The following is a 15,781-nucleotide window of genomic DNA, read 5'->3' on the forward strand; positions in this document are numbered from 1 at the left end:
AAAATAGGAGATTTGGGATTCTGAACTGAACAATGGTATACGAGAAGTATTTTTCGAAGTAGATGAAAGATTTATCATACTTAACAAAAGATAAGTTTAGATAAAGATAAGTTAAGTAACAGCAGTGAAAGTTTTCATACTTTTTGTAATGCAAGTCAACTAACACACACTGCTGCAAAATTCAAAAGATGTGGAGTAAAACAGTGGTTAAAATCCCACAGCTGAAGGAGAATGACAAGTGTTCTTAAATAACTTTTAAGAACACTTCTCAGTACTGTTGGATTTCAGCGGTTGTGAAGCAATCGGAAACTATCGGTCGCTAACTTAATATTTCTGAAAATTGAAGTTATTCAAGAGAGAAGAGATATATGCTGAAGTAAAACTTAAAATTAGACAAAGCAATAACCATAGACCTGTTATATACTAGACGGAGTATCGCCATTCAAAACCGGGTGAAAAAGCAGCACAGGAATGAGCTGCAGGAGTTTGGGCATGAAATAGAACTGAACCCAGACTTTGGCGTACTATCGCCATGGCTGGCGATTTTTTCCTCTCTTTTCTCTTAGTTCGAAATGCGAACTTGGAAAGACGTTATTTCACAGAAGCTGCCGTTGAATTTGCAGAAGAGGTTAGATCGATAAACAGCCAAAATTATTAATTTCCCTAAAATTGGACACTTTATTTTAAAATTTAACTTTATTTTAAATTTTTAATTTTTAAAATTTAAATAATTCTCATGCTGTAGAATAATATTTTGTAATATGTTCCTCGGCGTCTACAAAATTTAAAATAAAATAATAAAAACTGGAGAGAACAAACTAAATAATAAATAATAAACCAATAACAAACTAAAAAATAAATAAATAAAAAAGAAGGTTTTTTAGTACTTAGGACAGAATAAAAAAAAAATAGATAACATAAGAAAAATGAGTGAAAACAGAAAATAGTACAAAAAGGAAATTTAATACGAAAAGAAAATTTAATGTTAATACGGTGTATTACAGAGAACTACAGAGTAGGTGAATCAAAGTGAGAAAGATATTAAATTAATTGAACTAAAAATGAATGTCAATATAGCAGATATAAGTTAAAAGGAAGAGAGAGAGTGGTAAATAATTAAATTATGAAACTAAAAGGTGGTAAATTAAGACTTCCTTTTACTAGCAAAAATATATATATATATATATATTATGCACATTGCACAATGTAGTCGCACTTATTTTAAATAATTTTAGAAGGTAAAATTTAAATAATGTTCATTATTTTTAAAAAGAAACTTAAAACTATTAAAGTTTTGAAATTTAACTGCTATATAATTTCTATTTTCTTAATACTTAACAAATTCTTAATATTGGAATAAATGCCAGAAACATGATATAAGAAAGAAAATATGTGATTGAAAGTAAACATATTTGTTATATTTGGATGCAAGAAAAGGGGATAAAATAAAGTCATTCATGTCCCCCCCAAAAAAACATAATTTTATGCAGTTCTTACACAGTGTTACATCAACATTACCAAGTATTAAATACATACATTACTACTTCGCACATGTCCGCATAAGCAAACGCATACAAAGAATATATAAACAAACGCATTCAAAGCAGTCTGTTGGCGTATGAAAAATGTCGCCAAAGCGGAATACTAATTAAAATTATATTGTATTACTAAAATTTTAACATTTTTTTCAGAACACAGTTATTAGAAACATACATATATATTAAGATACTTTTATTTAAATGTTATTTCAAGTATGCATATATTATATAAAATTAGAAAATCTATTTTTTGTTAGAAAACAGCAAGTAGAGTGGATAAAAAAAACTCTACATTTTATATAATTACGTTTTAAAACATTAGAAAAAGCCCAGCTGTGAAATGTTACTCCTCCACCTTTCATGTATCTGGAATTTCATCTATATGTGGAGCACGAAAGTACCATTTTTGAAGTCCGAAACAATGCGCGTATACGCAAAACATTTGCTTCTCACAAATTCTCCATAGAACTGTAATGGGAAGGAAGATCCGCGGGAAATACGATCTGGGAAATGTTCCAAATGTCACGTGGTTCGCATTCCTGTTCCCCTTCAGGGTTGCCGTTTCTCTCTCTAGTACATTACAGCTCTATGGCAATAACCTTGTTTTTGGCATACGTTTTAGTCAAGACTCTATCAATTTCGAGAGCAGACAGGTGCAAGTTCATCTTTTATCAGAAGCACAGGAATCTGTTAGTAAGGGGAAGCCAAGGCTGTATTTACACCCAAAAGGAGTAAAGCGAATGAGAAAAGTAGCACCATCTGTCAGCAGAAATAGTAATGAAATTTGAAAAATTAAACTGTAATTGTAAAAGGCTTAGGAAGGACTGGATTGGAATTAAAAGTCATTAACTAATGAGATAAATCTTTATAAATGATAATCATTTCAAGAAATCCTAGTTTACGAATGGAAGAAGCTTTATGGATAATTTTTACAGACCCAAAGTCAAAATTATGATTAAATTTTGAACTATGATTAGACTTATTAATTTTGCCTTCTAGGGGATAAGATTTGTGTTCAATAATATTAAACTTCAACACTCCTTTAGTTTGACTTTTTAGTTAATTTCACCTTCTCGAAGATAACTGTTCCTTGATACTGAACTTCAACTTTTTTAGTTGGGTTGACAAAGATATATTATAAATTCCCTAAGAATTAAAGCCGTAAATTGAATCTTTAAGAATCGATCCATAAATTTTATTTATAGGTTAAAAAAAAAAAAAAAAAAAGACTAGAAAATTTAACTTTGGTAAATCTGTGCAATTTTGTAGCTGACCAGAAGGATCAAACAGAACCATGACAAAATTACTGGTGTTATTTCAAACAGCGTAATGACTTCTATGAGGGCAAGATGAAAGTTTTCTAAAGGTTTTATAAATACCATGGTAGAAAGATTCTAAGGAATAAACATTGGAAGGATAAAATGCATAAGAGTGAAAAGAAAGAGAACATATTTTTTGCTAAGGCAGGTAACATGCTATAACATGGGAGGCAAATAAACACAAAAAGGTTTATGGTAAACAGCAGTGTTAAAATCAGATTCATTAGAAATTATAAGAATATCAAGGAAGGAAAAAGTATTCTCGGATTCAGTTTCAAAAGTAAACTTGATGTTTGGATCAATCAATTTATAACAAATAAAATCTCGAATACCTCTTCTTGATTACCGTCAAAAAGTGTGAAAGTGTCCTCTACGTAGTAAAATCTAGAGATGAAAAGATAAAATAATTTTACCTCAAAATTAGGCATGGAAGTGTTAGCAAGTACAAGACTGAGAGAGAGGATTACCTATTTTTAAAATTCTAATTTTTCAGTTTTCATTACTGTTTCTGTCGACAGATGGTGCTACAGTCTTGTTCGCTTTACTCCTTTTGGGTGCAGATACAACCATAGCTTTACCTTTGTTACATATTTTGGTTGGAGTAAACTGAAGGGTACCCCTTGTATTAGCGCAAAGTTGTGCTAATACAAGGGGTACCCTTCATTGTTGTTTCATTTATCGCAAGTTGTTGTTTTGTTTATCACAAAGTTGTTTCATTTATGGTAACTTGAGTAGTTGAATATTCAATAAATATATTTTAATCTAGAATTGAGTGCTCCTTTGTCTTTTTAAGTGAAAATATATCAATGTGTACATGTACAAAGTCAAGGGAGTGTGCAATGCCAAGTTAGTGCAATTCTGTGATTTTTTTTCATGTGAAAATAGGTCAATGCATACATGGATGCTGAGTTTGTGCAATTCTTTGACTCGTTATTTTGTCTTTATGTAGCAGTGATTTTTGGCACTAAAGTCGCCGCTACACAAAGCCACAATAACAAGTCAAAGAATTGCACAAACTCGGTATCCATGCACTACCAAAAATCACCAATTTTCGCCAAGGGGTAGCCGTAAATATATTTTTACCCATATTTCTTTGCTCCTGATGAAGAGAGGCATACAGTTTTTATGGCATTTCTCATAAACTGAAATTCGATTATTAGATTAATAATGCAATTATCAGTTTATGAGAAATGCCAAAACATTTTCAAATATACTAAAAAGAATTTATTAATACTACAGTTAACCATGTTTTGAATTTTTAATGCCAGATAAATGCCCTATGAGGACTGTTTTTAAGAATCCACCTCATTGATGCTGATGTAAAATTTGCATCTAGTGTACAGAAAGTAAGCAAACCAGTTAACAGCATTTCAGTTAAGACTCATTATTTTTTAATTGTCTAAAAGGCCACAGATATCTAAAATGGAAACTTTGAAAATTCATGATCCTTGATTACTATTAAGGATCATAAATGCAGAAAATGTTAAATTAATTTCAGTAATAAAATTAATTAATTTTTTAATCAAAATGTACATAATTTTGTTGCAGCATAACTTTTTACAAAGTTTATTTACATATTTTCATTAGAGAAATTTATTATTAAATTTACCAAACTAAATTTTCTGAAAATTGAGATTTTGTTTACATTCAAAAATGATAATGGTAATGGATTTCCTGGCTCAAAACCTTTAAGGTAATATGCGCCGAAAAACATGTAAAAAAAAACATCAGAATTTAGCATTTCACAAACACAATATACAACCAAGTTTAAAACTTGATGACACTTTTAAAAATGAATGATGAGAGAAAATAATGAAATTAAGTAACTTAATATATAAAACTCGCATGCTTTCAATTATGAAACATGATTAAAAAAACACAAAGTATGACATATTAAAATTACAGCATTCAAACTCTGAGTAATAAACTTTAAAAAGAAGTCAAATTAAACAATAAAAAGCTGTCTCTTTCAGGTAATCAAACAAATTGCCATTTACCTTTTTCCCGATAAAATGGTCAAGAGGCAAGTCACAGTAGCTAAAATACTTTAAACAAAGTTGGTTAAAATCAGGACATTCAATTAAAAAATAATGCACGAACTAAACACTATTACAGCTTAAACAAAGAGGTTCACTCTTCGCCTTCAAAAGATAACTGTGCACTATTCTTGACCAATTCTTAAGCGAGTTAGCAAAATTTCCTCCCTACGGTTACTAGTAGTCTATTTTCAGTTTGACCCTTCTCAATTTATTTAGTATTCTCTGCTTGATGACCGCTCTAATATCAGTATAGGGCACAAGCTGGTTTGATAAAACCGTAACAGACTTTGCTGTTATGTCTGCCAGCTCATTACCTTTTATACCTTTATACCAGCGATCCAGCAGTAAAGAATTTCATATCTTCGGCTCCTTAATTTTCGATGCAAACATAAAATGTCTATTATTAAAGGATTCCAGATGTCAGAAATACAAACTAACGCTTTAACCCTTTCGCCGTCCTCTCCTGTCTGCGAAAATTTACCCCCAACGGCCGTCTGTTTTTTGTAGCGTGTAATGTTCTTTTCTCTGTACATCATAACTTTCCATACATGACTTTCGTAGTGGATGAATGTCAATGAATATTAAATAAAATTATAAGGAAATAAAGCATAATGGAAAAATATTAACATCTCTGCTTATTTCTAACAGCAGGATAATTTGATAGCATCTAATCCAGGCGGTCCACTCCTCCCATTTTGTTGTTGTAATCTTTTACATTTATTGGTTTTCTTACAGTTCTTTTCCGTGTTCCAACATCAATCATCGAGTTATCATGGACTGTACTCATCAAACATATATCCTTCTTGCCTTTCCAATTCACAACCTCATTTTTTCTCTTTTTCTGCTGAGTAGACGTTGAAGCCATCTCTCACTGTCTTGTATCTTATGTAAAATGGTGCAAATATTCATAAAACCTGGGGCAAATTCAATTAGAAATAGAATGCCTGATTAATGCTACCCTCTAGGAGGTATTAGAAAAAACAAAAATAAAAACTCAAACAAGTAAGCATTTTGAGAGCGTTTTAAATGTTTAAAAGTTTTTTAATGTAGAAGAATGCCTGAGTCGCGCTATGGCCATCCTGCGGAAGTTTCACCTGAACACGCTAGACGCGTTACGGACGACGAAGAGGTTAAGAGTACTTAACGAGTCTGAGTAAATGATAAATTTCTTCTTGAATTACTTAGATTGAGATAAACACAAGGCCAGAATGCAGAACAGCCAATTCAGCGCTAAATACAGAACAGGCATCATGCAATCTTTTAGCGTCCGTACGCTCTCTTACTACGAGCGAAATTCCTACATGCCCATCTGATTTTGACCTGTCTATATATATCGGAGTAAAAACTCTGTACTTTATCCCTGTGTTTGAAAAAAAGCTTATTGTGGATCATCTCATTTGTGTTTTTCTTATCCAGATGCTGAAACACATCGAGAAGCTCAATATGTGGATTTTCCCCATGGTGGGATTTCTAAATGCTTTACTGGCTGGACCATCATATCTGATAGGCAGTAATTTTTCAACACTGACATCTTTTAAAAAAACAGGAGTGTTAAGAGGCTGTGCACAGAATAGAAGTTTGTAACTGTCATTAAGCTTACAGATCTGGAGAGGATGATTAGTTTGTGAGCTAATTATGAAATACTGATGAAGACACAATTTGTCACGTCTTAACTCAAGAGCTGGTTCGTAATAATCAACATACATGCTCTGGATAGGAGATGTTCTGAACACTGCAGAAAAAATTCTCAGAGCCTGATGATGAATAGGATCTAGTTTTAAGAGAGCTGAAGGCCGTGCGAATCCATAAACTACTGAGCCATAATCTAATCTAGAGCGAAGGAATGCTCTATAAATACGAAGTAAAGAGCAACGCTCTGCACCTCAGGAGGTATTCGCCAAGACTTTTAAGAGATTTAGAGGTTTGAAACACATCTCTCGCAAATGACATGCAGAAGAAAGGTTAGCTTTCGGTCGAACATCACTCCTCAGAACTTTACTTCTGATGCAACTGGAATCTCTGATCCACAAAGATGCAACTGGAATCTCTAATCCACAAACATACAACTCAGGCTCAGGATGAAGACCTCGCTTTTTACAAAAGTGCGTACAGTCTTCTCTTTTGAAAACACAAATCCTTGTTTTGAGGACCATTTCTGGAGTCTGTTAATCACAATCTGCTGATTTGTCTCTCAACAAGTCTCATATCTGCAGCATAGCAATTTATCTGGAGGTCATCAACGTACAATGATCCTGAAACTGTAGGAGAAAGCTCCTTTAAAATAAAATTTATTTTTAAACTAAACAAAGTCACACTTAAAACACACGCTTGAGGCACACCCTCTTCTCGTTCAAAGTTATCTGACAAAACACAGCCAATACTTACTTGAAAAGTTCTCGCCTTCAAAATATTCTGAATGAAAATTGGTAGGTTGCCATGCAAGCCACTAGCATGAAGATCCTGTAAAATACCATATCTCCACGCCTTATCGTAAGCCTTTTCGATATCAAAGAAAACAGCAGCAAGATGGTTTCGTTTAATGAAGGCTTTATGAATAGATGTCTCCAACAGGAGCATATTACCTATCGCCATCCTTCCTTTTCTGAAACCGCCCTGATAAGGGGAGATTATGTTGCTTTTTTCCATACAACAGATTAGGCAGCAGTTGACCATTTTTTCAAATAGTTTGCAAATACAGCTTGTTAGAGCAATGGGCCGATAGTTCAAGGGATTCATCGAGTTTTTCTCTGGCTTGGCTATGAGAATGACAACAGATCTCTTCCATGCATTGAAATTATGCTTCTTCCAAACTCTGTTATAAAAGGTGAGAAGGGTAGTCAATGACTTACAGGGAAGATGCTTCAGCATTTCATAATTAATACCATCTAAACATGGAGTAGATCTATGTGTCTGCATCAAAGCTGTTCTTAGCTCAGAAATTATAAATTCCGTGTTATATGGATCGGAGATGGGAGAGTTGAACTGAATGGCAGTTTTTCAGAGAGTCGCTTGACAGAAAGAAATGCCGCTGGATAGTTGCTGTCACTAGAAACGGCAGCAAAATTCTCACCAATAGCATTCACAATTTCTTCTGTTGCACTAATCACTCGACCATCTTTTTCCAGAAAGGAAAGTGCTGTCTTTGTACATTCCACATGCTTTTCTAACTCTTTCCCATACTCGTTTACTCGACGTAGAGGATGATATTGTAGACACATAGGACATCCAACAATTCCCCTGGCTTTTCCGCCTCACTCTTCTTGCAATTGCTTTAACATTTTAGTAGGTTTCACAAAGTGGGGTGTTTATGAAAAACTTCCCAAGCTTTTCTCTGTTGCTTCAGAGTATTTTGCCATTCACAGTTCCACCATGGTTTTGAGTACTTTGGACGCTTTATTAATGTTTTTGGAATAGAGGCAGTAGCTGCTTGAATAATCACATCCATAACTGCTTTCACAACATCGTCAACTCGCACATCTTTTACCATCTCTTCTGTGATCTCTGTGAAAGACGAAAAGAGTTCCCAGTCTGCTCAAGTAAGTATGAAATGGGGAGCTCTTGACATGGGATTTGCTCTATCTTGTGTGATAGACACCAGAATGGGAAAATGATTACTATTATACGGATAATTTCCAACACTAAATGTGGAAAAAGGCAAAAGAGATGAGGAAAAGATGGCAAGATCTAATGTGTGAAAGCTCACGGTAGGCTCATGGAAGTAGGTGTTCTGTCTGTTATTGAGGAAACAAAGGCATTTGCTCAATTTGTCTGCCTCGGAGGTTTCTATCCCTACTTCCCCAGAGTGGACTATGTCCATGTAAGTCCCCTATGATGACAAAGGGTTCAGGCAGCTGTTTTATTAGGTCATCTAATTCTATTTGAGCAATATGATGATTTGGAGGCAAATAAACAGAACGGACTGCAAGTAAGCTCTGTATATTTACTTGGGTGGCAACAGCTTCGAGGCTTGTACTTAAAAGATATCAGACTAGAGGGATAATCAAGTGAAATCAGGAGACCGACACCCCCGCTCACACCCAAGATTATCTTTCCTTGTGAAGCAGTACCTCCGAAGCTTAGCTTGTTGAACAGGTTTTAGTAAAGTCTTTTGAACAAGCACACTGGGTGATGTAAATCTATTAAATTTTTAACATTTTCAAGATTTTGGTGGAAGCCACAACAATTCTATGAAATGAGTGTGGCCATTATATTTCCTGCTTGTTCTTTCAGTGCTGTTTTTTAGATTTCTGTGGAAGCAGGTTTTTATGAACATCTAGCCCCTCTTCCACATCCATCTTGGAATCTATAGTGTCTGAACTGATGCTCCCAAAGGAGCTCAAACTGGGATCTCTGAGAGGTTTTAAAGTTTCCTTTGTTTCTTTATTGTTTTCACTTTGGTTATCCTTTGTTTCTTTGTTCTATTGATCTTTAATTGTTGATATTACTGATTTTTGTGATTTTTTTGTTGTTGTTTTTTTGTTTTGTTTTGTTTTGTGTGTGTGTGTGTATTCTGGATTGGGTGTTTATTTGGCAAGCCTATTGCTGTTTGCATTCCATCTCAGAATCTATAGTGTCTGAACATCCATCTAAGTATCCATCTCACATCCATCTCAGAATCTATAGTGTCTGAACTGATGCTCCCAAAGGAGTTCACACTGGGATCTCTGAGAGGTTTTAAAGTTTCCTTTGTTTCTTTATTGCTTTCACTTTGGTTATCCTTTGTTTCTTTGTTCTGTTGATCTTTAATTGTTGATGCTATTGGGTGTTTATTTGGCAAGCCTATTGCTGTTTGTGTGCTTACTGGTTTAAAGGATTTCAATACACCGGCAGAGATCTAATGTGTGAAAGCTCACGGTAGGCTCATGGAAGTAGGTGTTCTGTCCGTTATTGAGGAAACAAAGGCATTTGCTCAATTTGTCTGCCTCGGAGGACAAATATTTTCGGGGCTATGCATCTGTTACTAATTTTCTTGCTTCTGCACAAGATATGTTTTTCATTACTTTTATTGTTTGTACCTCCTTTTCTGATTTCCATTTCGGACACTGTCGTGAGAATGCTACGTGATTTCCTTTGCAGTTTGCACATAGTGGCTCAGCTTTGCAATGTTCGCTGTCATGGCCTTCCACAGAGAATGTGCACACATGGTTATGCCATGACAGGATATTTTCGAATGGCCAAAGCTCTGGCACTGGAAACATCACAAAGGGTTCAGTATGTAAAGTCTTACAGGGCAGTGTAAGGATATTTTCGAATGGCCAAAGCTCTGGCACTGGAAATATCGCAAAGGGTTCAGTATGTAAAGTCTTACAGGGCAGTGTAAGTACCCAGCCTTAATACTTTTTGGCAGATCAGGCAATTTGAAGGTCAGGATTATATGCTTGGTATCAATCAACTGACCTTCTTTGAGCATTTTGATCCATCTGACAGTACAGACATTCTGATCAGACAACTCAGAGACAATTTACTCTTCTGAAACATAAAGGATATCGATCTCCGAGATAACACCTCAAGAAACATTGAGTGTTTTATGTGCCGACACTTTAACTTCGATTTGTGCAAGTTTGTTCAATCGAAGGAGTGTTGCAGATTGAGTAGCTGATATAGTTTCAACAAGATGATATCTAGAGCACAACCGTTTGACATTTTTCGGTTCCCCAATGCATGATTGGATGTACTTTTGAATTAAAAATGGTGACAGCTTTTTGAGATTGCCTGTGAAATCATTTATGACAAGAAATTTTGGTGGACTTGCTAGATTTATATTTGGATTTCTTTTTGATGCATAATTATGCTCGTTTGCTAACCGGTGCTAACCGGGTCTATACGCAAACTGAAGCCCCAAAATCAGCTTTCCCGAAAGCTTATCCCCAAGCCACTGGCACAAGGACTAGTGCCAGCCGATTGACAGCCATGAGGAAGACTAAGGTGCCTCCCATTTAGCTGAAGCAGAGGCCAAAGCAGTGTGTTGGGGACAGTACCTCACCTCTCAACTACCAGGACCCTCCTTTCCAGCAACATGGGTCTCCATGCACGGCAAACACATGGGCAGTTTTCTCAGCACTTGAAATCTAGAGACAAAGGCTGTTCCAGTTTCTCGTGACAAGCTCCAACCTCCAAAGAGGAAAACAACAAGGGAGAATGGTTTCAGCTCATAGAAGAGGAGATGGAAAGAAAGGTAGATCACTGGGGTTCCAGGATCGTGACACCCGTCTCACCAAGATGATGATCCCCTGAAAGGCTAGGGTACCTCGGCATTGCCACACCTGTACTCACAAAAGTAAGCCACTGAGGGGATTCAAAAATGAGCATGGATTACAGGTACTTGCAGATTAAGCAGTAGCAGATTATTAGAATTCTGCTATAATTTCAAGACTATTTTCAATAATTTTTCAGAATCTATACATCATTCTAACTCTTATATTATAAAGGAGAGATGTTGTTGTACAAATCCTATGCACTACATTTTCCCAAAAAGCTTCAACTCGCGGACTAGTATCTGGATGTTCTCAATTCAATTACTGATCATATGATTTGCTTAAAAAAAATGTTTTGAAGGTAAAACTGGGATGCTTAGAAATCTTTTGGTTAAGTTGTTTGAATCATGCACTCTCTGAGGCTTCTGAATGTACCAAAAATAATGCAGACTCAGTTGTGAATGAAGCTATCACAGCTTTTAATAAAAATACAGCTAACAATAATTAAAAGTAATCTCAAAGTTAAGATAAAAACTGGTCACTGTTATAAGAACACAGCTTTCAAAAGAGAATTTGCATGCCTAAAATTGGTCTAATGTAAGATTTAGTCTTGCATCTTAAACGTTTACTGGGCTAATATAATCAGAAAAGAAAAGAAAAAAAGGGGGAAACAATATTCCAATAAAAAGGGGGGCTTGCTTTAAGGAGCTTGATCCTTTTAACTTCATTTTTATTGATTTAAAATGCATTCATACATAATTTGATCTTTCAATTTTTTTAGTTTCAAATTTTTGGGCATATCTGTATGATCATCAAAAAACTATTATTATACGATCGTAATAAATTTATATGTGCACTAAACATTATTAGGTTCTTTCTCCCTCCTTCTAGCATGCCTTTGTGATGTAATGGTAACACACTCAGCACCTTATTTGAGAGATCAGGTTTGAGTCCTGACAAGAGCATTGCACATTTCTTCTGTTTCTTGCTTTGAAAAACTTGATGACTCTGCAGTGTCACCTAAACTAAAAGATGGTGGACAATAATTCGTCACCACCATGATTTGGCAATTAGATCGTACTTTAAACCCCAGTTGTACTTTAAAGGGGGAGTATATATGGTATTTTCTCCCTCCTAGTATGCCTTCATGAAGTAATGATAGCACACTCGCAGCGTATTCAAGAGGTCTAGGTTCAAATCCTGGCAAAGGGACTGCTCATTTTTCACATCTCCTACTCCTAATGACTCTACAACATAAAATTCACAAATCTGTGGGGGGATAAATTTTTTTGAATGATTTAATGAAACAAAATTAAAAAAGCAGTATTTATGCTATGATGATTTAGCTCAGCAGTGGTAACATTTCTTCAAGTAGCTTCAATAACTACCAGCTCTATTAGTAGCTTCCAGTGATTCCCCATCCACAAGATCACAGTTTAATGATGTTCAACTGTAATCTTGCAGATGCTCAAACCTTATTATTAATTTTTAGTTATGATTTACCTTCAAATTAAGATTTTGGTGAAATATGGCAATTCATATAATTGAAAAGGTCACAGCATTTTCATATTTATTGTATGTTCTTGATATATATAATAATCCATTCAAAAATATGCAAAATCTATTACAGCAAAATACATAAATTTTCACCTTTGAAGACTAGCATTCCCATAAGTAAGGAATTTTATACTTCTATAACTACTGTCAGAAAGTATCTCCATTCAAAAATTACAGTAAAATACATAAATTTTCACCTTTGAAGACTAGAATCCCCATAAGTAAGGAAATTTATACTTCTATAACTACTGTCAGAAAGTACCTAGTCTACACTGAGTAATTTTACAGTCAGATGAGAAACTTGATATAATTTTACAATTGAACACAATGTATATAAAACCTGATACAGTCGGTCTCATATCAAATATTTAAGCCTAGACTTCTTAGCAATTTATACCGAAGTAATTTCCACTGCTACCGTACTTGGTACACTCATATTTTTTTTAATATTCTTCTGAATACTTATTTCTATTAATTAGATTTAAAATGATGTTTTAATTTAAAGTATACGTACACAGCACAATTTTAAGAAACTGCATTTTTTTAATAATTAAATACATATTTATTACCTTATTAACCTGGATATGATTGTCAACTGCCTATTCTAAAACAATTTTACAAGGATTTGAATTTATAATTAAAGAAAATATAATGTTACTACAGTCAAAAGTCGTTAATCCGGACTCGTCGGGACTTCGGCGACTCCGGATTATAGATCATCAGTTTAAATCTGGTAAGATGGCATGCAGAAATTATAAAATTAAAAATATGAAACCGTAATTTATGAAATAAAGAACAATTATGATCTAAAGGGTATCAAAATTTACAAAAAAAAGGTTAATATTTATTTGTTTACTTTATTAAACATTTCTTTCAATGTAAGTTGTTCAAGTTGCTTCGTTTTATGTGATAATACTTTCTCTTTAATTCTATAAACAGACATAATTTCTTCTTCAGTTACAAAGTTCTGCTGTTCAAGTCCTATAATTGCTGTGTCGAGAATACCGACTAATTTGTCAATCGAAATTTTTTCGTTTTCAATAACCTCTGTGTCACTTTCTTCACTATCGGAAGCGAATTATAATGACGAGGAATTTGATTTAAATCATATCAAAGACGGAGTACATCGAGATGAAATACTACATTTAGTAAGAAATCATAAGCCAACTAAAATAAAAACATCAGCCCTGAAGATAAGGATAGTGCTGAGAGATCAACTTCCATTTCACTGCCTGCCGCCGCAGAGCAGCATGAAATTGATAAAATGATTTCGGAATGGTTAGAGAAACGAAGAATATGCCTTTATCCATTTTTCGCAGCAATTCTACTTTTTGTTTAATGGACTTTGAAACATACTTTCGCTTTGTAGATCCTTTACATATTAGTAAATACATATCGGAAATTCTATTTGACATAATTGAAAGTTCAAGCTTACTTTTATAAAATTGCTCTAACAATCTGCAAAAAATAATAAGCCTGATCCAATTCGAAGATTAAGGAACAATGCAATCTGCAACATTAACTGAATTAGATAATTTTAGCTTAGCTTATACCGTCCGTTATACATTAAACGTGCATGCGTACACATACTATGCGCATGTGCATAGCATATTCGCAGCCGTAAAGGTCTTACGTGCATGCATCAACTCGACGCATGCGCAGAAAGTTTGTAGCTTTGAGGTCCGGATTATAGATCATTCTGTATTATGGGTGTCCGAATTAACGACTTTTGACTGTATTTCAAAATAAATTTTTAAAAGGACCATAAAAATAGAAAATTTACCTTCAAGGATATTATATTTCTTTCCTAAGATCCACACAGGTTCTGTTACCTTTTTTAGATCAACATAGTCAACCAAACTAGGTTCATACGTAACACAAGCTACAAGGAAAAAGTAAAGGTTATAAATATAATTCCTCATTATAAAGAGAAGTTAGAAATATTTAAAAAAAAGTAAAAATTAAATCATATATATGTATACAGTACAAAGTCCATAAGCCAGACTCGTCGGGACTGATAAGCGTCGGCGATTCCGAATTAGGGGCTTTTCCAGATTATACATCATCAATTTAAATCTGGTAAGATGGCATGCAGAAATATACAATTAAAAATATGAAACCGTAATTTATGAAATAAAGAGCAATTATGATCTAAAGGGTATCAAAATTTACAAAAAAAAAAGTTTAATATTTGTTTACTTTATTAAGCATTTCTTTTAATGTAAGTTGTTTAAGTTGCTTCGTTTTTTGTGCTAATACTTTCTCGGAACAGCTTTAGTATTGGTCCTTTTGGCGATTTTTTTATTTGGCGACAAACTTCGGTCGCCAAGGTAGACCCGGTTTTGAAGATCGGAAAAAAATGGCGGATTGTCAACAAAACCTGATCTAGACTAAATAAAAATTATAAAAAATAAGCTCTTAATCAGAATAAAGAGTCTTCCTCTAATATTCAGTATTTCTAGTACTGCTATGATAAATTCTTGAAACACTACTGTAAATGAATTTATGACAATTATTATGTTATGAGTAATGAAATTTACAAAATGTTAATATTTTTAATTACAAAATATAATGTATAAAAGATTAATATTTTAAGTAGTTAGTTCATATTTATATTTTATTATATTAGTACTTAGCTAATATTTTAAATTTACAAAAGGTTAATTTTTATGTTTATGAATAATGAAATTTACAAAAGGTTAATAAATGCATTTCAAACTAGTATATGACTTTAGTTTCTTAGATTCTGTTATTAAAAGAAAATAAAAAAAAATATTTCAAAGTGAAGGAAATCAATTATAATGGGCAAGTTTTGTACCAGTGTTAGAAATATTTTTTATGATTAAATATTGTAAATGGTAAAAATATTAAGAAGTGTGCATTTTTTAATCCCTCAATTTATTACAAGTAATTTATGATTATAATTTAAAAGCTAAAATTAAATTATCATAATGAGTAAATTTTGTACCAATGGTAATAATACAACAATCATCGTAAATGATGATTTCTGTGAAAAATTCGAACAGTCATTGGAATCCATCCACTAGTGGTGGAGTGATAGTCACTGAACAGTGGTAGTTCAGGCTGGCTATATGGGAGTTTTAGTAGTTTTCCGTAGACGTAATGTGAATCTG

At 33.7% G+C, this 15,781-nt stretch overlaps 1 protein-coding gene across 1 annotated transcript in view; it reads right to left on the reverse strand.

Moving 5' to 3' along the window:
• Positions 1-14,569, reverse strand: part of LOC118195715 (cysteine protease ATG4B-like) — a 77,107-nt gene extending 62,538 nt beyond the window's left edge. The window contains exon 1 of the mRNA XM_085823010.1: positions 14,431-14,569. Coding sequence (XP_085679136.1) covers positions 14,431-14,569 — 139 coding nt within the window. The remainder of the gene's footprint in view (positions 1-14,430) is intronic.
• Positions 14,570-15,781: the final 1,212 nt, after the last annotated feature.

This window comes from Stegodyphus dumicola, chromosome 8 (genome assembly GCF_044657685.1).
Source record: "Stegodyphus dumicola isolate Sdum_Otavi_A_Nest chromosome 8, ASM4465768v1".
Taxonomy (NCBI): Eukaryota; Metazoa; Arthropoda; class Arachnida; order Araneae; family Eresidae; genus Stegodyphus; species Stegodyphus dumicola.